Here is a 20,818-nt window from a genome sequence, read left to right on the forward strand (position 1 = left end):
GCACAGTACTGTCCAATGGGACGATGGAGAGCTGGGCTGATTATGCTTGTGCACAGTACTGTCCAATGGGACGATGGAGAGCTGGGCTGAGTACGCTTGTGCACAGTACTGTCCAATGCGACGATGGAGAGCTGGGCTGATTACTCTTGTGCACAGTACTGTCCAATGGGATGATAGAGACCTGGGCTGAGTACGCTTGTGCACAGTACTGTCCAATGCGACGATGGAGAGCTGGGCTGAGTATGCTTGTGCACAGTACTGTCCAATGGGACTATAGAGACCTCGGCTGAGTACGCTTGTGCACAGTACTGTCCAATGGGACGATGGAGACCTGGGCTGAGTACGCTTGTGCACAGTACTGTCCAATGGGACGATGTGGAGCTGGGCTGAGTATGCTTGTGCACAGTACTGTCCAATGGGATGATAGAGAGCTGGGCTGAGTATGCTTGTGCACAGTACTGTCCAATGGGACTGTAGAGACCTGGGCTGAGAACGCTTGTGCACAGTACTGTCCAATGGGACGATGGTGAGCTGGGCTGAGTACGCTTGTGCACAGTACTGTCCAATGGGACGATGGAGAGCTGGGCTGAGTATGCTTGTGCACAGTACTGTCCAATGGGACGACGGAGAGCTGGACTGAGTACGCTTCTGCTAGGAACTGTCCAATGGGACGATAGAGACCTGGGCTGTGTACGCATGTGCACAGTACTGTCCAATGGGACGATGGCGAGCTGGGCTGAGTACGCTTGTGCACAGTACTGTCCAATGGGACGATGTGGAGCTGGGCTGAGTACGCTTGTGCACAGTACAGTTCAATGGGACAATGGAGAGATGGGCTGAGTATGCTGGTGCACAGTACTGTCCAATGGGACTGTAGAGACCTGGGCTGAGTTTGCTTGTGCACAGTACTGTCCAATGGGACGATGGAGAGCTGGGCTGAGTATGCTTGTGCACAGTACTGTCCAATGGGACAATGGAGAGCTGGGCTGAGTATGCTTGTGCACAGTACTGTCCAATGGGACGATGGAGAGCTGGGCTGTGTACGCTTGTGCACAGTACTGTCCAATGGGACGATGGAGAGCTGGGCTGAGAACGCTTGTGCACAGTACTGTCCAATGGGACGATGGAGAGCTGGGCTGAGTATGCTTGTGCACAGTACTGTCCAATGGGACGATAGAGAGCTGGGCTGAGAACGCTTGTGCACAGTACTGTCCAATGGGACGATGGAGAGCTGGGCTGAGTATGCTTGTGCACAGTACTGTCCAATGGGACGATGGAGAGCTGGACTGAGTACGCTTCTGCAAGGAACTGTGCAATGGGACGATAGAGCCCTGGGCTGTGTACGCTTGTGCACAGTACTGTCCAATGGGACGATGGAGATCTGAGCTGAGTACGCTTGTGCACAGTACTGTCCAATGGGACGATGGAGAGCTGGACTGAGTACGCTTGTGCACAGTACTGTTCAATGGGACGATAGAGCCCTGGGCTGTGTACGCTTGTGCACAGTACTGTCCAATGGGACGATGGAGAGCTGGGCTGATTATGCTTGTGTACAGTACTGTCCAATGGGACGATGGAGAGCTGGGCTGAGTACGCTTGTGCACAGTACTGTCAAATGGGACGATGGAGAGCTTGGCTGAGTATGTTTGTGCACAGTACTGTCCAATGGGACGATGGAGATCTGGGCTGAGTACGCTTGTGCACAGTACTGTCCAATGGGACGATGGAGAGCTGGGCTGATTATGCTTGTGCACAGTACTGTCCAATGGGACGATGGAGAGCTGGGCTGAGTACGTTTGCACACAGTACTGTCCAATGGGACGATGGAGACCTGGGCTGTGTACGCTTGTGCACAGTACTGTCCAATGGGACGATAGAGAGCTGGGCTGAGTACGCTTGTGCACAGTACTGTCCAATGGGACAATGGAGAGATGGGCTGAGTATGCTGGTGCACAGTACTGTCCAATGGGACTGTAGAGACCTGGGCGGAGAACGCTTGTGCACAGTACTGTCCAATGGGACAATGGAGACCTGGGCTGAGTATGCTTGTGCACAGTTCTGTCCAATGGGACGATGGAGAGCTGGACTGAGTATGCTTGTGCACAGTTCTGTCCAATGGGACGATGGAGAGCTGGACTGAGTACGGTTGTGCACAGTACTGTCCATAGGGACGATGGAGAGCTGGGCTGAGTACGGTTGTGCACAGTACTGTCCAATGGGAAGATAGAGAGCTGGGCTGAGTACGCTTGTGCACAGTACTGTCCAATGGGACGATAGAGAGCTGGGCTGAGTATGCTGGTGCACAGTACTGTCCAATGGGAAGATAGAGAGCTGGGCTGAGTACGCTTGTGTACAGTACTGTCCAATGGGACGATGGAGACCTGGGCTGAGTACGCTTGTGCACAGTTCTGTCCAATGGGACGATGGAGAGCTGGACTGAGTACGGTTGTGCACAGTACTGTCCAATGGGACGATGGAGAGCTGGGCTGAGTACGCTTGTGCACAGTACTGTCCAATGGGAAGATAGAGAGCTGGGCTGAGTACGCTTGTGTACAGTACTGTCCAATGGGACGATGGAGACCTGGGCTGAGTACGCTTGTGCACAGTACTGTCCAATGAGAGTATAGTGAGCTGGGCTGAGTACGCTTGTGCACAGTACTGTCCAATGGGACTATAGAGAGCTGGGCTGAGTACGCTTGTGTACAGTACTGTCCAATGGGACGATGGAGACCTGGGCTGAGTACGCTTGTGCACAGTACTGTCCAATGAGAGTATAGTGAGCTGGGCTGAGTACGCTTGTGCACAGTACTGTCCAATGGGACTATAGAGAGCTGGGTTGAGTACGCTTGTGCACAGAACTGTCCAATGGGACAATGCAGAGCTGGGCTGAGTATGCTTTTGCACAGTACTGTCCAATGGGACGATGGAGAGCTGGGCTGAGAACGTTTGTGCACAATACTGTCCAATGGGACGATGGAGAGCTGGGTTGAGTACGCTTGTGCACAGTATTGTCCAATGGGACGATGGAGAGCTGGGCTGAGAACGCTTGTGCACAGTACTGTCCAATGGGACGATGGAGAGCTGGGCTGAGTACGCTTGTGCACAGTTCTGTCCAATGGGACGATGCAGAGCTGGGCTGAGTACGCTTGTGCACAGTACTGTGCAATGGGACGATGGAGAGCTTGGCTTAGTATGCTTGTGCACAGTACTGTCCAATGGGACGATGGAGAGCTGGGCTGAGTACGCTTGTGGACAGTACTGTCCAATGGGACGATGGAGAGCTGGGCTGAGTATGCTTGTGCACAGTACTGTCCAATGGGACGATGGAGAGCTGGGCTGAGTATGCTTGTGCACAGTACTGTCCAATGGGACGATGGAGAGCTGGGCTGAGTATGCTTGTGCACAGTACTGTCCAATGGGACGATGGTGAGCTGGGCTGTGTACGCTTGTGCACAGTACTGTCCAATGGGACGATAGAGAGCAGGGCTGAGTATGCTTGTGCACAGTACTGTCCAATGGGACAATGGAGAGCTGGGCTGAGTATGCTTGTGCACAGTACTGTCCAATGGGACGATGGAGAGCTGGGCTGAGTACGCTTGTGCACAGTACTGTCCAATGGGACGGTAGAGAGCTGGGCTTTGTACGCTTGTGCACAGTACTGTCCAATGGGACGATAGAGAGCTGGAGGCAGAAGAGACTGCAGCTGCTGGAACCTGAAACAACACAGTATGATGCAGGAATTCAGTGGCTCAGGCATCATCCGTGGAAGGAAATAACAGTTGACCGTTCATTTGGACTGAATATCACCAGTAGAAAGAGGCAAGCATAAGGCCTGGAGCAAGAGGAAGATTTCTGAGGTGCAGAAAAAGACATAGGTGGATATTGTCAGGACTTGTGAGAGAGTTTAAGAAAGCTAGTACTTTATTCATTGGAACAAAAGAAAATGAGGGGAGATCTTATAGAGGTGTATAAAATTATGAGGGGCATAGATAGGGTGAATGCCCTCAGTATTTTTCCAGGCTTGGGGAATCAAGAACTCGAGGGCATGGGTTTTATAGAACCATAGGACTAGATGGGAAGCGAGAGGTGAATGTGACAAAGGACTACGGATGCTGGACTCTGATAGGAAAGTGGAATCAACTAAGGAAGCTGGGGTAAGCAGATTGGACAGTAGGGTAGTGGACTTCGTGTGATGTGTGGATGCCTGGCAGAATGGATTGGATGGAGATGGGAGAGAAGCAGGATGATGGGGGTTTGTGGTGAAACTGCATAGATCATGAGAAGAAAGAAAAGGAAGAGAATGAGAGTATGTGACCTGAAATCACAGTCAGTTTGGTGCCATTATTATAGATTGCTTGGTCTCCATTAAAATTGACTGTTTCATGTTGCGGTAGACTGTGTTGGCCTATGGTGCTTTAGAGTTTGTGTAGTGTATGGAAGGAACTTAAGTGAAATGCTCTTTTGCGTTTACTTTAAAATGTAGCGAATGGACTATTATTCAATTTTACTCTGTTTTCCTTTAACCATGTACATTTGTTTTCACAGAATGGCCTTCCTATGCCAGAGAAACCTTACGTGTTTAATGGGGACTTTGTTGACAGAGGGGAAAACTCCATGGAGGTTATAATTATCCTCTTTGCATTTCTTCTGATCTTTCCAAATGATGTCCACTTAAATAGAGGAAATCACGAGGATTATGTTATGAATATAAGGTGAACATGTGCCTCTCAATTATTTTCTCTGATATTGCCGGACGTGACAAGAGTTCGTAAGCCTATGTGAGTGATGTAATGCCGAGATATTTTCAATGACAAGCTCCTATTGCAATATGCTTTTTAAAGAGAAATCTTACTCTGTGACTTGCTGAGTCTCTCCAACAGTTCATATTTCTGCAGTAAAAAAAACATCTGCCGATGTTTCCAGAATGACTTTAATATACAGTACACATGTTGCACACTGCTGTGGACTGGCTGCAGTTGAACTCCATGCACAGAATGAGGGCCTACCACGTGCAGGTGGTTGGAGCTGGACTCATTGAACCACCTTGCCCCAGTGAGACCCATCTGCTGCTTCTTCTAGTTACTTTCTCAATTCAATTCCCATTGAATTGAATGAAGCTGAGTGTGCTTCATTGTGAGGTCAAATATTCAACATCAGTCCTGTGTGTGGGGAAAAATAAATATCCTTATTTCAGCCCTAGAAAGTAATTGACTTTAATGTTCTGTTAAATTTTGGGAAGAAATAATGCAACAGATAATTTTGTATTAAGCCTAAGGGGTTGTGAATTAATGTGAGGGAATTTGGACAGTAAATCAGTAAAGTTGTGCACATTGTTCATTTATTTTAAATGTTTCAGGTATGGTTTTCAAAAAGAAGTTTTGCGGAAGTACAAGGTAAGGATTTTTCTTTTTATTATTTCTATCCTTACATGCTTCTAATAATGAACAAACACAGCCTGGATTAATGGCATATTGTGCTGCCCTCACATCAAACTCAGTAACAAACCGAAGTAACAACTCCCAAAGCTACAGAGAAAGGCTGTAGGCAAAACACTAAATCAGAGGATGGTGATGAGTATTGTGTGCATTTCTGGAAGGATGTGGAAGGTTTGGAAAATGTACCAGGTCGCCAGGCCTTTTCAAATGTGCATAAATCCTATCTCTCAGTAACTTTTCCAATAACTTCTGTACCACCGATATGAGTCTCACTGACCTGAAATTAACTGGGGCACCCCATTGAACAAAAGAACACCACTGAACCTGTCTCCTGGCTTATTTCCCAAAAGTATGTCCATTATGTTTTCCCTCCCGGAGAAGTCTCCATATGAAGTTCAAGTACTTCACTTGGTTGCACTGATGAATTCCTGCCTTATCTGAGCTTTTTGTATTCAGGCAGTTTTCAATCAAAACTGGGGAGGTTGAAGCCCCGTTATGACAATGCTGTTGTTTCTTCACCTTTCCGTAACTTGCATATCTGTTCCTCTACTTCTCATTGGCTATTGAGAAGCCAATAATATAATCCCATCAACATATTTTTTCCTATCCTATTTCTGAGCTGCACCCCAAATTGCCTGTGTTGATGTGTCCTCCTGTGTGTCCTCTCAGAAGACTGTGACAATCCTCTCCCAAGAACAAGAGTTTCAGGTTGTATATTGCATCCATTTCTCTGATATTAAATGGAACAATTAAATCAGTAATGCAACCCCTCCACCTATTTTACCCTCTTTCTATCAGATCCTGAAAATAAACCCAGGAACATTGAGCTTCCAGTCCTGTCCTTCACACAACAAGGTCTCTGTATGGCAACAACATGTCCTGATAAATGCTTTGTTTTCACGCACCTTAAGCTGCAGAGGAGGGAGAAGATGGAGAGAGCAGAGGTAATATGTATAGAGGCTGAGAAACATAGAAAACCTACAGCACAATACAGGCCCTTCAGCCCACAAGCTGTGCTGAACATGCCCTTACCTTAGAAATTATCTAGGGTTACCCATTGCCCTCTATTTTTCTAAGCTCCATGTACCCATCCAGGAGTCCCTTAAAAGACTATATCGTATCAGCCTCCACCACCGTTGCTGGCAGCCCATTCCACGCACTCACCACTCCCTGCATAAAAACGTACCCCTGACATCTCCTCTGTACCTACTTCCAAGCATTTTAAAACTGTGCCCTCTCGTGCTAGCCATTTCAACCCTGGGAGAAAGCGTCTGACTAGCCACGTGATCAATGCCTCTTATCATCTTATACACCTCTTTCAGGTCACCTCTCATCCTCCGTTGCTCCAAGGAGAAAAGGCCGAGTTCACTCAACCTGTTTTCATAAAGCATGCTGCCCAATCCAGGCAATCCTTGTAAATCTCCTCTGCACCCTTTCTATGGTTTCCACAACCTTGCTGTAGTGGGGTCTGACCAGGGTCCTATATAGCTGCAACATTGAGTTCCTAAACTCAATCCCACGATTGATGAAGGCCAATGCACTGTATGCTTTCTTAACCACAGAGTCAACCTGTGCAGCAGCTTTGAGTGTCCTATGGAGGCGGACCCCAAGATCCCTCTGATCTTCCACATTGCCAGGAGTCTTACTACTAATACAATATTCTGCCATCATATTTCACCTACCAAAATGAACCACTTCACACTTATTTGGGTTGAACTCCATCTGCCACTTCTCAGCCCAGTTTTGCAACCTATCAATGTCCCGCTGAAACCTCTGACAGCCCTCCACGCTATCCACAACATGCCAACCTTTGTTTCATCAGCAGACTTACTAATCCATCCTTCCACTTCCTTATCCTGGTCATTTATAAAAATCACAAAGAGTAAGGGTCCCAGGACAGATTCCTGAGGCACTCCACTGGTCACCGGCCTCCATGACCTGTCTACAACCACTCTTTGCCTGTGGGCAAGCCAGTTCTGGATCCACAAAGCAATGTCCCCTTGGATCCCGTGCCTTTTACTTTCTCAATAAGCCTTGCATGGATTACCTGATCAAATGTCTTGCTGAAATCCATATACACTACATCTACTGCTCTTCCTTCATCACTGTGTTTAGTCACATCCTCAAAAAATTCAATCAGGCTCGTAAGGCATGACCTGCCCTTGACAAAGCCATGCTGACTACTTCTAATCATACTGTGGTAGGATATGGAGAGCAAGATGTTACTCGTGCAGCAGGCTCACCCTTTCCACACAACCAATGTATGCGAAGGAATGTTACAGGTTGTGAGAGGTTACTTGAGGTGCATGCCATTGGAAGCATTTAATAGATTGTGGGAGCTTATCCCACTATTCCCGTGCCCAGGGATCCTTAAGGAACCAGGTCACTGATCTGTCATCAAAACTGGGAAAAGTTTGGAATCAAATTGTGTCTTTTAAATTAAAGACTAAAAGGACTACAGATTCTGGAATCTGGTGCAACAGACATGTTGCTGGAGAATCTCAGAAAGTCAGGCAGCATTTGTGATAGATTTAGAAACTGTTGGCCATTCATCAGAGCTGGCCAGTTCTGACACAAATGAGAAAGCCGATTATCTGTAGCTGGTGAACTCAACATCAAAATGAATAAGCAATTTATAAAGGTGAGTGCTGCTCCTTGAAGTTGTGTTGGGGTTTGTCTGAGCAGCAGGAAGAGCCAAAGGCAGGGCTGAAATGACCAGCAATTGGTATTCCTGGTGCAATGAATGGTGGAGACCTGCAAAATGTCCCTTGATGGATATTTGCAGCCTTTCCCATTGCACTAACTACATTCTTAGTTTCTCATTCTGCAAACAGTTCTTTTCTGCCCTTATTCATTTTTTTTCCACTTATACTTCCTCCAGATATACTTCCTCCTCCCCAATACTGATCGGCATCTCCCTGGAGCAAGGGGTTTAGATGGGTGGAGTTTGTTAGGTGTGTGCAGGAAGGTTTCTTGACACAATATGTAGATAAGCCGACAAGAGGAGAGGCTGTACTTGATCTGGTATTGGAAAATGAACCTGGTCAGGTGTCAGATCTCTCAGTGGGAGAGCATTTTGGAGATAGTGATCACAATTCTATCTCCTTTACCATAGCATTGAAGAGGGACAGGAACAGACAAGTTAGGAAAGCATTTAATTGGAGTAAGGCGGAATATGAAGCTATCAGGCAGGAACTTGGAAGCATAAATTGGGAACAGATGTTCTCAGGGAAATGTACAGCAGAAATGTGGCAAATGTTCAGGGGATATTTGTGTAGGATTCTGCATAGGTACATTGCAATGAGACAGGAAAAGGATGGTAGTGTGCAGGAACCATGGTGTACTAAGGCTATTGAAAATCTATTCAAGAAGAAAAGAAAAGCTTACGAAAGGTTCAAAAATCTAGTTAATGATAGAGATCTAGAAAATCATAAGGCTAGCAGAAAGGAGTTTAAGAATTAAATTAGGAGAGCCAGAAGGGGCCATGAGAAGGCCTTGGCGGGCAGGATTAAAGAAAACCCCAAGGCATTCTACAAATATGTGAAGAGCAAGAGGGTAAAATGTGAGAGAATAGGACCTATCAAGTGTGACAGTGGAAAAGTGTGTATGAAACCGGAGGAGATAGCGGAAGTACTTCATGAATAGTTTGCTTCAGTATTCAATAGACAATAGGTGCAGGAGTAGGCCATTTGGCCCTTTGAGCCAGCACCACCATTCAATGTGATCATGGCTGATCATCCACAATCAGGACCTCGTTCCTGCCTTCTCCCCAAATCCCATGACTCCATTATCTTTAAGAGCTCTATCTAACTCTTTCTTGAAAGCATCCAGAGAATTGGCCTCCACTGCCTTCTGAGGCAGAGCATTCCATAGATCCACAACGCTCTAGGTGAAAAAAAGTTTTGTTGCTATAAGATTTTGGAGAATTAGGCCCTTTGAATCTATTCCACCATTCAATCATGTTTGATTTTTTTTCTCTCAACCTCATTCTCTTGCCGTCTCCCTCTAACCTTTAACCCCTTCCCAAAGCTTTCCAACGAAGAATCTATCAATACTTGCCTTAATACACCCACTGCCTTGGTCTCCACGATCCTCTGTGGAAATAAATTGCACAGATTTCCCACCTTCTGGCTGAAGAAATTCCTCCTCATATCAGTTCTAAAGGAGCAGCCCTTTATTTGTATGGGTAAAATAAAATAAGCTTCTCCACCTGCTGTTTGTGTTCACCTTACCAGGTTTACTGACAGTGGACAAAGGTACCAGCCATGCAGTGTGAAGTTGTGGCTGACACTAAAGCTCAGTAGAACCAGTTGAAAGCAACAGCAGCAGTTGTTTTCTGCGTGACTGTCATTGTGACATCCAGAAATGTCCAGGAATTTTGGCCATTTCTGAGAAAGGATCCATTGAGGGAGACAGACCCAGGTGTGTCTGAGGAGCTGGACAGCAGCAGGTAAAACAAGGCATACTTCAGTAATCGAGGCAGATGGGAAGGGATCAGGGTAAATAGAGTAAAGGGCAGGGCAAGATTAAGGAGTTTCTCAGAGAGTTGACCTCAGAGGTTCTTGTTTTCCAGGTGTTTCCTCAGAGCAGACTGTGCTGCCTATCTGTCATTTTCTGCTCTGATTGATATGTAGGGTGCAGGAGTTAGGTTGTTGCTGCTCTCACATCTCCTCGTCTGTTACCTGGAGCCTGTCATCGGTGGGTGCTTGAGAGGATAGGGAATGGCTGTATCTGACCTTCCTGCCCCCTCTGGTTACTGGGTACTGGATGCATGGTTCGAGAACTTGGTGCATTGCAACTTTCCTTGTTGTTCCAGAGAAATCTCAGTTCCAGAATGTTTGTGGTTGATTACTCTTGAGGAGTAAAAGTCTTTGACAATAAAATTTTGCATGATGCTTTCAGCTTGTTATCAATCCTTTGTTTAGACACAAGGGAAAAGAATACTTCAGCTTGTCCAAGATGTGTTCAGATGGCTGCCATTAGCAACAGTTATTGACTCTAAGGTGCTAGTGATCCATGGTGGGATCTCAGACACAACGGACCTGGATTTCCTGGCTTCAATAGAAAGACAAAGGGTAAGGGAAAAATAATATTTTACAAGCACTGCTATTCAAAGCAAAGTCATTGTACTGATTGTTCCACCAAGTCAAGCAAGATTGGAAGGAAAATCAAGGAGAGATTATCTCTTTTTGTTGACAATAATCTGGTAACAAACATGTATTTTGACATTGAATGTACATACAGATATAGAGGCATCATGAGTCTCTCCCTCCCCAATTTACCTAATTATAGCTTCTTTAAATCTAATAGAGCCAACTTAGAGATGATGTGCACAGAATCTCTTCACTACACAACAGTGGAAATGGTCTCTTACAGCGATTCTTCCCCAACATCCTTGCATCTTCTTAATTAATTAACTTGCTAAAAAGTGTCTATATTGTTTCAAGACCAATTGGTGTTGAATATAACTTTCCATCTGATTGTAGCTCTTCATGGTAGCGGTAATATATTCCTGCATTTGAATTGTGGTTGAATGTAAACAACAGTCACTTGTTTGAAATTGCCTCTGTACCTTCTGATTCTAATAAAGAGCCTTGTACTTTATTAACATTCTTTTCAGATTAGCTTGTTATAATAAACACAAGAGATTCTGTAGATGCTAGAAATCCAGAGTTACACACACAAAATGCCAGAGGAACTTAGCAGGTCAGGCAGCATCTATGGAAATGAATAAACATTAGAGGTCAAGACCCTTCTTCAGGACTAGAAAGGAAGGGGGAAGATGTCAGAATAAAGAGGTGGGGGAGGGGAAGGATGAATAGCTAGAAGGTGATAGCTAAAGCCAGATGGGTGAGAAAGGTAAAGGGCTGGAGAAGAAGGAATCTGATAGGAGAGGACAGTGAACCTTGGGAGAAAGGGAAGAAGGGGGAAATGATAGGCAGGTGAGGAGAAGAGGTAAGAGGCCAGAGTGGGGATTAGAAGCAGAGGGAAGGGGGAGGAATAATAAGTACCAGAAAGAGAAATTGATCAGGTTAGAGGCTACCTAAACAGAATATGAGGTGTTGCTCCTCCACCGTGAGAGTGGCCTCATTGTGGCAAAAGAGGAGCCCATTACCTGACATATTGGAATGGGAATGGGGATAGGAATTAAAATGGTTGGCCACCGGGAAATTCCACTTCTGGCAAATGGAGCAGAGGTGCTCGACAAAGCCATTATCAAATCTACATTGGTTCTCATTTACATAGGAACCTATTGAAGGTTTCTATTGCGGAGGATGACGTGTTGGATGAAGAGGTCCATGGGGTGGTAGGTAAGGACAAGAAGATCTCTACTTTTGTTAAGCTGGTGGGAAGAAGGGGTGAGTGTGGATGTCTGAGAAATGGAGGAGATGTGGATGAGGACATCATCAATAATGGAAAAAGGGAAACCTCGATATCCAACACACCTGCAACTTCAATAGGATTGTACCACCAAACATACCTTTACCACCCCCCCCCCCCACCCCCGGCTTTGCTTTCTGCAGGGATCACTCTCTCTTGTGTTGTGTTGTCCTTTCACCCCTCCCCACTAATCTCCCTCTTGCCACATACCCCTGCAGGTGACAGAAATGCTACACCTGCATATTTACCTCTTCCCTCACCTTTATTCAGGGCCCCAAAAGTCCTTCTAGGTGAGGAAACACTTCACCTGTGAACCTGTTGGCACTGTCTTTTGTATCCAGTTCTCCAAATGCAGCCTCCTGTACACTGATGAGACTCGATGTAAATTAAGGGACTGCCTTGTCGAGCACCTCCACTCCTTCCACCAAAAGTGGAACCCATTTTAATTCCCATCCCCATTCCTGTTCCAATATGTTGGTCCATGGCCTCCTCTTTTGCCATGATGAGACCACTCTTAGGATGGAGAAGCTACATGCCACGTTCCATCGAGGTAGCCTCCAACCTGATGGCATGAATATCAATTTCTCTTTCCAATAATTTTCCCCCTTCCCTCTTCTAATCCCCACTCTGGCCTCTTTCCTTTTCTCCTCACCTGCCTATCACCTTCCCCAAGAATCCTTCTTCCCTTTCTCCCATAGTCCACTCCCCTCTCCTATCAGATTCCTTCTTCTACAGCTTCTCCCACATTCACATGGCTTCACATTTCAGATTCTGGCTAATCCTCCTTCCCCTCCCTGCACCTTTTTACTCTAGCATCTCTCCCCTTCCTTTCCAGTCCTGAAGAAGGGTCTTGGCCCCAAATGTCGAATATTAATTCATTTCCATAGATGCTACCTGATCTGCTGATTTCCTCCAATATTTTGTGTTACCCAGAATGAACTGTGGGTAGGTCCTTCAAATGGTACCTGTTACTAAATCTATTATGTGTCAGATACCCTTTGAAAGACCACACACACATCACCTGTATGCTCTCATCATCTCTGCCTGTTGTTAAGCTTTGTGATGTATTCTCTGGTCTTAAGCTACCTCTAGAGCTGATGCTTTTGAGGGTTAATTTTGTGTTCCTAGTGTTTTTCAGTAAGTAATTTGAAGGTGATTCTGAGGATAGCCGTCATTCATCAGAATCATTAGATTCAATTGCATGTAAAATGGCTTGGCATCTGCCGGCAAAAGCTGGAGATCAAATCTTACATGCTATTTTTTTCTGATGATATGTGTTAATGCCAGTGTTGGCATTAAGATTCATGCATTCCTTTTAGTTTAAATCCCTACTCAGGGTACAGAGAAGTCTGGGAAAGTGTGAAGAAACATGCCAGAAGAAACACTGTTTGGAGCAATATCCTTCAAAGAAGCTAGATCATGATGGCAGGGTCTGTGAAACACTGCTGAATGACCAAGGCAACAAAAGGCTTGACTCATCACCATCTTCATCATCTCCCTTAATGTCAACTTGTACTAAGCATTATGAAGACCAATGTCACTTGAGTAAATGCACCATGTCCCCAAGCAATTCAAACTACCAACAAGATCAGATGTTGGATTGTAACAAACACAAGATGACTGAGTACAATGTGTACAATGCCACCAAAATTTTACAAATGTCCTACATGAACTGTGCAATGGAAATTCCTGAAGTACCACCAAGAGAAGAACTGGAGTGGAAGCAGGTGAACTGACCAAAATATTGATAGTTATTACAACAGGAATTTTATCACAGTCAAAGCCTCTGTTAACATTCTCCATGTCAGCACCATCAAATCCTTCAAATAATGTTAGAAATCTCTTTTCACAAGCAAGCTCCCCAAATCACGTTCTATTTTTATAGTTATTCTGGGGTTAGGATCATAGAATTTAGAGTTATAGAGTGATAGAGTCATAGAAAAGTATAGCACAGAAACAGACCCTTTGGCCCATCTAGCCCATGCCAAACCATTTAAGCTACCTACTCCCATTGACCTGCATCAGGACCATTGCCCTCCATACCCCTGTCATCCATGTACCTGTCTAAACTTCTCTTAAATGTTAAAATCAAGCTCACATACACCACTTGTGCTGGCAGCTCGTTCCACACTCTCACAATCCTTTGAGCTAAGAAGTTTCCCTTCTTGTTTTCCTTAAGCATTTCATCTTTCACCCTTAATCCATGACCTCTAGTTATAGTCCCACCCAACCTCAATGGAAAAAGTCTGCTTGTATATCCTAACTATACCCTTCATAATTTTGTTTACGTCTATCAAATCTCCCCTCAATCTTTTACTTCCAAGAAATAAAGTCCTCACCTATTCAATCTTTCCTTATAACTCTGGTCCTCCAGCCCCAGCAACATTCTTCTAAATTTTCTCTGTACTCTTTCAAACTTATTTACATTTTTTCTGTAGGTAAGTGACCAAAACTCAAAATTAGGCCTCACCAAATTGTCTTATACAACTTCTACATAACATCCCATCTCCTGTACTTAATACATTTATTTATGAATACCAAGGTGCCAAAAGCTTTCTTTTCGACCCTATCTACCTGTGCTGCCAATTCCAATGAATTATGGACCCGTATTCCCAACTCCCTTTGTTCTACCACATTCCTCAGTGCCCTACCGTTCACTGTATAAGACCTACCCTGGTTGGTCCTACTGAAGTGCAAAACCTCACACTTATCTGCATTAAATTCCATCTGCCATTTTTCAGCTCATTTTTCCAGCTGATCCAGATCCCACTGCAAGCTCAATAATCCAGTTAACCACATTACAAAAGGAAATAGTAAAGGCGAGTCAAAAGAGCAATGTTATGATAGTCATGGGAGATTTTAACATGCATGTTGATTGGGAAAATCAGGCTGGTAATGGATCTCAAGAGAGTGAGTTTGTTGAATGCCTACAAGACGACTTTTTAGAGCAGTTTGTCATTGAGCCTACTAGAGGATCAGCTATACTGGATTGGGTGTTATGCAGTGAACTGGAGGCAATTAGGGAGCTTAAGGTAAAAGAACCCTTAGGAGCCCATGATCACAATATGATTGTATTCAACTTGAAATTTAATAAGCAGAGAGTAAAGTCTGACATAACAGTATTTCAGTGGAGCATAGGAAATTATAGTGGTGTGAGAGAGGAGTTGGCCAAAGTAAATTGGAAGGAAATGCTGACAAGGGTGACAGCAGAGCAGCAATGGCATGCGTTTCTGGTGGAAATGAGGAAGGTGCAGGACAGATTGTATTCAAAAACGAGGAAATGCTCAAATAGCAAAATAGTATAACCGTGACTGACAAGGGAAGTCAAAGCTATTATAAAAACAAAAGAGAGGGCATACAACAAAGCAAAAATTAGTGGGAAGACAGAGGATTGGAAAACTTTTAAAAACCTACAGAGAGCAACTAAAAGGATCATTAGAAAGGAAAAGATGAAATATGAAAAAACAAGCTAGCAAACACTATCAAACTGGATAGTAAAAGCTTTTTCAAGTATGTAAAAAATAAGAGATGAGACTGGATATAGGACTGCTAGAAAATGAGGCCAGAGAAATAACAGGGGATGAGGAGATGGCAGTCTTCACAATGGAAGGCATTAGCAGTGTCCCAGATGCTGAAGAGTGTGAAGGAAGAGAAGTGAGTGCAGTTACTATTACAAGGGAGAAGGTGCTCAAAAAGCACAAATACCTCTGGTCTGGGTACATAAGGCACCCAGACCAGATGAACTGCACCCTAGGGTTCTGAAAGAGGGAGTGCTAGAGATTGTGGAGGTATTTACAATGATCTATAAAAAAAAATCATTGCAAATGTCACTCCACTCTTTAAGAAAGGAGGTAGGCATCAGAAAGGAAATTATAGGCCAGTTAGCCTAACCTCACTCATTGGGAAGATGCTGGAGTCAATTGTTAGAGATGAAGTTATGGAGTACTTGGTGACACAGGACAAGATAAGACAAAGTCAGCATGGTTTCTTTAAGGGAAAGTCTTGCCTGACAAACTTGTTAGAATTTTTTGAGGAGGTTATAAGTGGGATAGATAAAGGGGATGTAGTGGATGTTGTATATTTGGACTTTCAGAAGGCCTTTGACAAGGTGCCAATCATGAGTCTGCTTACTAAGTTAAGAGCCCATGGTATTACAAGAAAGTTATTGGCATGGTTAGAGCATTGGCTGATTTGTAGGAGGCAGCGAGTAGGAATAAAAGGATCCTTGTCTGGTTGGCTGCCAGTGACTAATGGTGTTGGGACGGCTTCTATCAATGCTGTATATCAATGATTTAGATGTTGGAATAGATGGCTTTGTTGCGAAGTTTGCTGATGATACGAAGATTGGTGGAGGGGAAGGTAGTGTTGAGGAAACAGGTAAGATGTAGGACTTAGACAGATTAGGAGAATGGGTAAGATAGTGGCAAATGAAATACAATGTTGGAAAATGCATCGTCATGCATTTAGGTAGTAGAAATAAATGTGAAGACTGTTTTCTAAATGGGGAGATGCAAAGGGACTTGCGGGTCATTGTGCTGAATATCCTAGAGGTTAACTTGCAGGTAGAGTCGGTGGTGAGCAAGGCAAATGCAATGTTAGCATTCATTTCAAGAGATCTAGAATACAAGAGCAGGGATGTGATGCTGAGGCTTTATAAGGCAGTGGTGAGGCATCATCTTGAGTATTGTGAACAGTTTTGGACTCCTCATCTTAGAAAAGGTGTGCTGGCATTGGAGAGGGTCCAGAGGAGATTCAATAAGGATGTTTCCAGGAATGAAAGGGTTATCATATGAGGAACATTTGATAGCTCTGGGTCTGTACTTGCTGGAATTTAGAAGGATGTGGGGGGATCTCATTGAAACCTTTTGAATGTTGAAAGGCGTAGGGAAGGTATATGTGGAAAGGATGTTTCCCATGGTGGGGGAGTCTAGGACAAGAGGGCACAGCTTCAGGATAGAGAGGTGTTCATTTAAAACAGAGATGTGGAGACATCTCTTAGCCAGAGAGTGGTGAATTTGTGGAATTTATTTCCACAGGCAGCTGTGGAGGCCAGGTCATTGGGTGTATTTAAGGCAGAGTTTGATAAGTTATTGACCAGACACTGCATCAAAAATTGCAGGGAGAAGGCCGGGGGGTGGGGATCAGCCATGATTGAATGGTGGAGCAGACTCGATGGGCCAAATAGCCCAATTCTGCTCCTATGTCTTATGGTCTTATGATCATCCAGATTATTGATATAGATGACAAACAACAACAGACCCAACACTGGTTCCTGAGGCATACCACTGGTCACAGGCCTCTATTTGAAAAGGCAACCCTCTATTACCGCTCTCTGATTCTCCTACAAAGCCAATGACAAACCTCCCATGTGGGACCTTGTCAAATGCTTTGCTAAAGTCCATGTAGACAATATCCTCTGCCTTGCATTCATCAACCTCCCAGGTGTGTTCCTCAAAAAAACACTGTTAGATTGGTTAGACATGACCTACCACACACAAAGCCATGCTGACAATCTCTAACAGTCCATGTCAATCCCTTCTAATGACTTTCCCACTTCTGATACCCGGTTCACCGGCCTATAATTTCCTGATTTATTTTCAGAGTCTTTCCTGAACAGCAGAAACAAATCCATGTTGTCCATGCTAACCAAGGTTCAAACTCAGGTTAGTACCATTTCCCACATTTGGCCCATATCACTCTTAACCCTTCCCATCCATGTATCTCAATTGTCTTTTAAATGTGGAATTTTACCTGCCTCTACCGCTTCCTCTGCAGCTCGCTCTGTGTACTCTGCTTTCTGTGTGAAAAGTTGTCCGTCAGATTTCCCTTCTTTAAATCTTTCCCTTCTCACAATAAACATGTACCCTTTCGTTTTAAACTCTCCTACCCTGGGACAATGACTGTGACCATCGACTGCTCATGATCTGAACAACACAATTTCAAGATCCTCTAACTTCACAGCTCCCTAAGAACGCACAAAAGTGATTAGGGAGGAGTAGGCTACTCAGCCCCTTGAACCTGCTCTACTATTTAATGAAATCAGAACTGATTCGATTGTCACTCCATCTCCACTTTGCTGTGCATCCCAGGAATCACTAACCCTCCTACTTATCAAGAATCTATCAACATATGCCCTAAGAATATCCAGATGTTGCCTGCATTTTGAGGGGGAGTCACAACCCTTTGAGAGAAACAAGTTAATCTCAGCTTGAATTACAGAGGTAACTGCTTATTTTTACTCAGTAACACCTAATTCTAGATTCTCTCTCAAGGAGAAACATCCTCTTCACACCTGCTCCCTCAAGACTCCTCAGGATCTTTTATGTTCTTGTTAGCTTTCCTGTAAGTCTATAAACACAAGCCCAGCCTATCCAGTCTTCCTTCATGTGACAACCCATCTTTTATGGGACAGGCTAGCTAACCAACTTTGAACTGCTCCCAATGCATTAATCTTGCTATGAACCGTAGGATTATCGAAGCAAGTAGATTTGATTCCTTGTCTGGGATTATAAATAAAGACTGGCGGTATACCCTGGACTTCTGACATTCTTGGACTGATGCTCAGCAGAAAAAGTAGAAAATAACTATAGAGAACAGTATTCTAATTATAAACAATCAGTATATCTGGGATCATCATCAGTCATTTGTATTCACAGCAATTACCAATTTCCAATAAATGTTCAGATATAATGACCTGACTTTCAAAATTGGATGGTGGGCCATGTATATTAACAGTATTATATATTGTTATATAATGGCCATGTATTATAACAGTATTATATACTGTTCTGGCTCCCCGACTACAGCAAGGATGTCATTAAGCTGGAAAGGGTGAAGCAAGGGTCATGATGTTACTGGGACTGGAGAGCTTGAGTTGCAAGGAAAGACAGGACAGGCTGGGTCTGTTTACCCTGGAGAATAGAAGGCTGAGAGGCAATTTTATAGGGATATTTAACTTCACGAGGGGCATAGATAAGGTGACTGGTCATAGTAGTTTTCTCTGTGATTGGAAATAAAAAAAACTACAGGAGTTGAGTTGAATATGAAACGGGAACATTTAAAAGGAATCAGAGTGGGGATTTTTCACAGTGAGCAAATGGATTCAGCTGCCAGAGGAAGTGGTGAAGGTGACTACAATTACAATATTTATGAGAGGTTTAGAGGAGTATGGCTGTGTAAGTAAGACTAGCCTGGATAGTTAGGATGGATGAGTTAGGCAGGAGGCCCTTTTATTATGTATAACTATGACTATAAAATTAGTTCATAAAATTGTTTGGATTTTAGTATCTCAACTCCTGTTCAGAGTAGAACATAATATTTTTCATTCTTATACTGAATTAAATTTACCAAATAATGATTTTAATAAAATTAATGTATTATTATAGTTTATTGCTGAGTTCACAGCAACTTTGAACATTTAAGTAGTGCAGTGTTTGCAGAAGTTGGTTTCAGTGAAATTTGTTCTTTACCGAACTAAGACATGTCAGGTTACTGAATGATTAAAGAAGGGTATTTGATACTTCATTAACATAACAAGATGCCCCCCAAGTTATTGGGAAAGCAAGAGAGAGAGGGAGAAGTGGAAGCACCCAGGTAAGGGTGGGAGGGAGGGAGGGAGAGAGAGAGAGAGAGAGAGAGAGAGAGAGAGAGAGAGAGAGAGAGAGAGAGAGAGAGAGAGAGAGAGAGAGAGAGAGAGAGAGAGAGAGAGGGAGAGAGGAAGAAACAGAGAGGAAAAGAGGGGAAGAGAGAGAAAGAGGGAGGAAGAGAGGGCGAGGGAGCTGGAGACGGAGAGGGAGCGAGAAAGAAAGGGGTTGGAATCTGGGTAGGGATGAGAGGGAGGGTGAGAATAGAAAGAGGGAGTGAGAGGCAGAGAGAGTGAGAGAGGAAGAAGTGGTGGTACTTGGGTAGGGATGAGAGGAAGGAAGGGGGGGTAGTGAGGGAGAAGTGGTGGAACCTGGGTGGGAATGAGAGAGATGTTGGGAGAGATTGGGAGAGGGTGGGAGAGAGAGGGAGAAGTGGTGGCACCTGGTTATGCATCAAAGAGACAGACAGAGGGAGGGAGGGAGAGTGAGAGGTAGAGTGAGAGGCAGAGAGTGGGAGAGAGAGGGAGAAGTGGTGGTACGTGGGCAGTGAGGAGAAAGAAGGGAGAGTGAGAGAGTGCGACAGAGAAAGAGGATGGGGAGAGTGAGGGAGAGGTAGGGGAGAGAGAAGGAGAGAGGGAGAAAGAGAGGAGAGAGTGAGACCAAGGGAGAGTGAGTGAGAGAGAAGTAGAGACACCTGTGTAGGGATGAAAGAGAGGGAAGGAGAGGGAGGCAGAGTAAGGGAAGGAGAGAGGGAGATATGGAGAAAGAGAGGGCAAGAAGGAGATGTGGTAGCACCTGTGTGTGGATGAGAGAGGGAGGGAGGGAGAGGGCAAGAGAGAGAATGGGAGGGAGAGAGAGGGAGAGGGAGAGATGGATGGAGAGGAGGGAGAGAGAGAGAAAGAAAGTGAGGGAGGGAGAGAGAGAGGGAGGTAGAGAGAGGTGGTGAGAAAGGGGGGGATACTGATGGATGGATAAAGGGAGGTTGAGAGGGAGAGAATGAGGGAGAGGGAAGTGGGAGGGAGGGGATTGGGAGGGAGAGGGAAGTGGGAGGGAGGGGATTGGGAGGGAGCGGGAGTGGGAGGGAACATTTCTTTATTTGTATAGAAGGATATTTGCAGCTTTTAGGAATCTGTGATCTTTGAACGGAATGTTAATTTTGTTCTCAGATTGCTGATGTCCTTTGGAGTGACCCTAGAAATCAAGCTGGCTGCGTGCCCAACACCATCCGAGGAGGAGGCTGTTACTTTGGTGAAGATATCACAGATAGGATGCTGAAAAAGTATAACTTAAAACTAATTATAAGATCTCATGAATGTAAACAGGACGGCTATGAAGTGTGCCACAATGGAAAGGTGAAGTAGAAATGTTCAAACTCTTCCTGTGGCTTGCAAAGTTATCTTTTTTTATTTGAATCACTGG

General features: G+C 44.6%; 1 protein-coding gene across 4 annotated transcripts in view; it reads left to right on the top strand.

Annotated features, from left to right (window-relative positions):
• The window catches only part of ppef1 (protein phosphatase, EF-hand calcium binding domain 1), a 921,908-nt gene that overhangs the window by 317,166 nt on the left and 583,924 nt on the right, over positions 1–20,818 (top strand). For 3 of the 4 annotated variants that reach the window (XM_073044604.1, XM_073044605.1, XM_073044606.1), the window contains 5 exons: positions 4,546–4,712; positions 5,357–5,393; positions 10,361–10,510; positions 13,136–13,543; positions 20,566–20,751. In XM_073044604.1, the coding sequence (XP_072900705.1) occupies positions 4,546–4,712; positions 5,357–5,393; positions 10,361–10,510; positions 13,136–13,543; positions 20,566–20,751 (948 nt within the window). The remainder of the gene's footprint in view (positions 1–4,545; positions 4,713–5,356; positions 5,394–10,360; positions 10,511–13,135; positions 13,544–20,565; positions 20,752–20,818) is intronic. The other variant, XM_073044607.1, reaches the window with a different exon arrangement.

The sequence above is a fragment of the Hemitrygon akajei genome, chromosome 5, assembly GCF_048418815.1.
Source record: "Hemitrygon akajei chromosome 5, sHemAka1.3, whole genome shotgun sequence".
In the NCBI taxonomy this organism is placed as follows: domain Eukaryota; kingdom Metazoa; phylum Chordata; class Chondrichthyes; order Myliobatiformes; family Dasyatidae; genus Hemitrygon; species Hemitrygon akajei.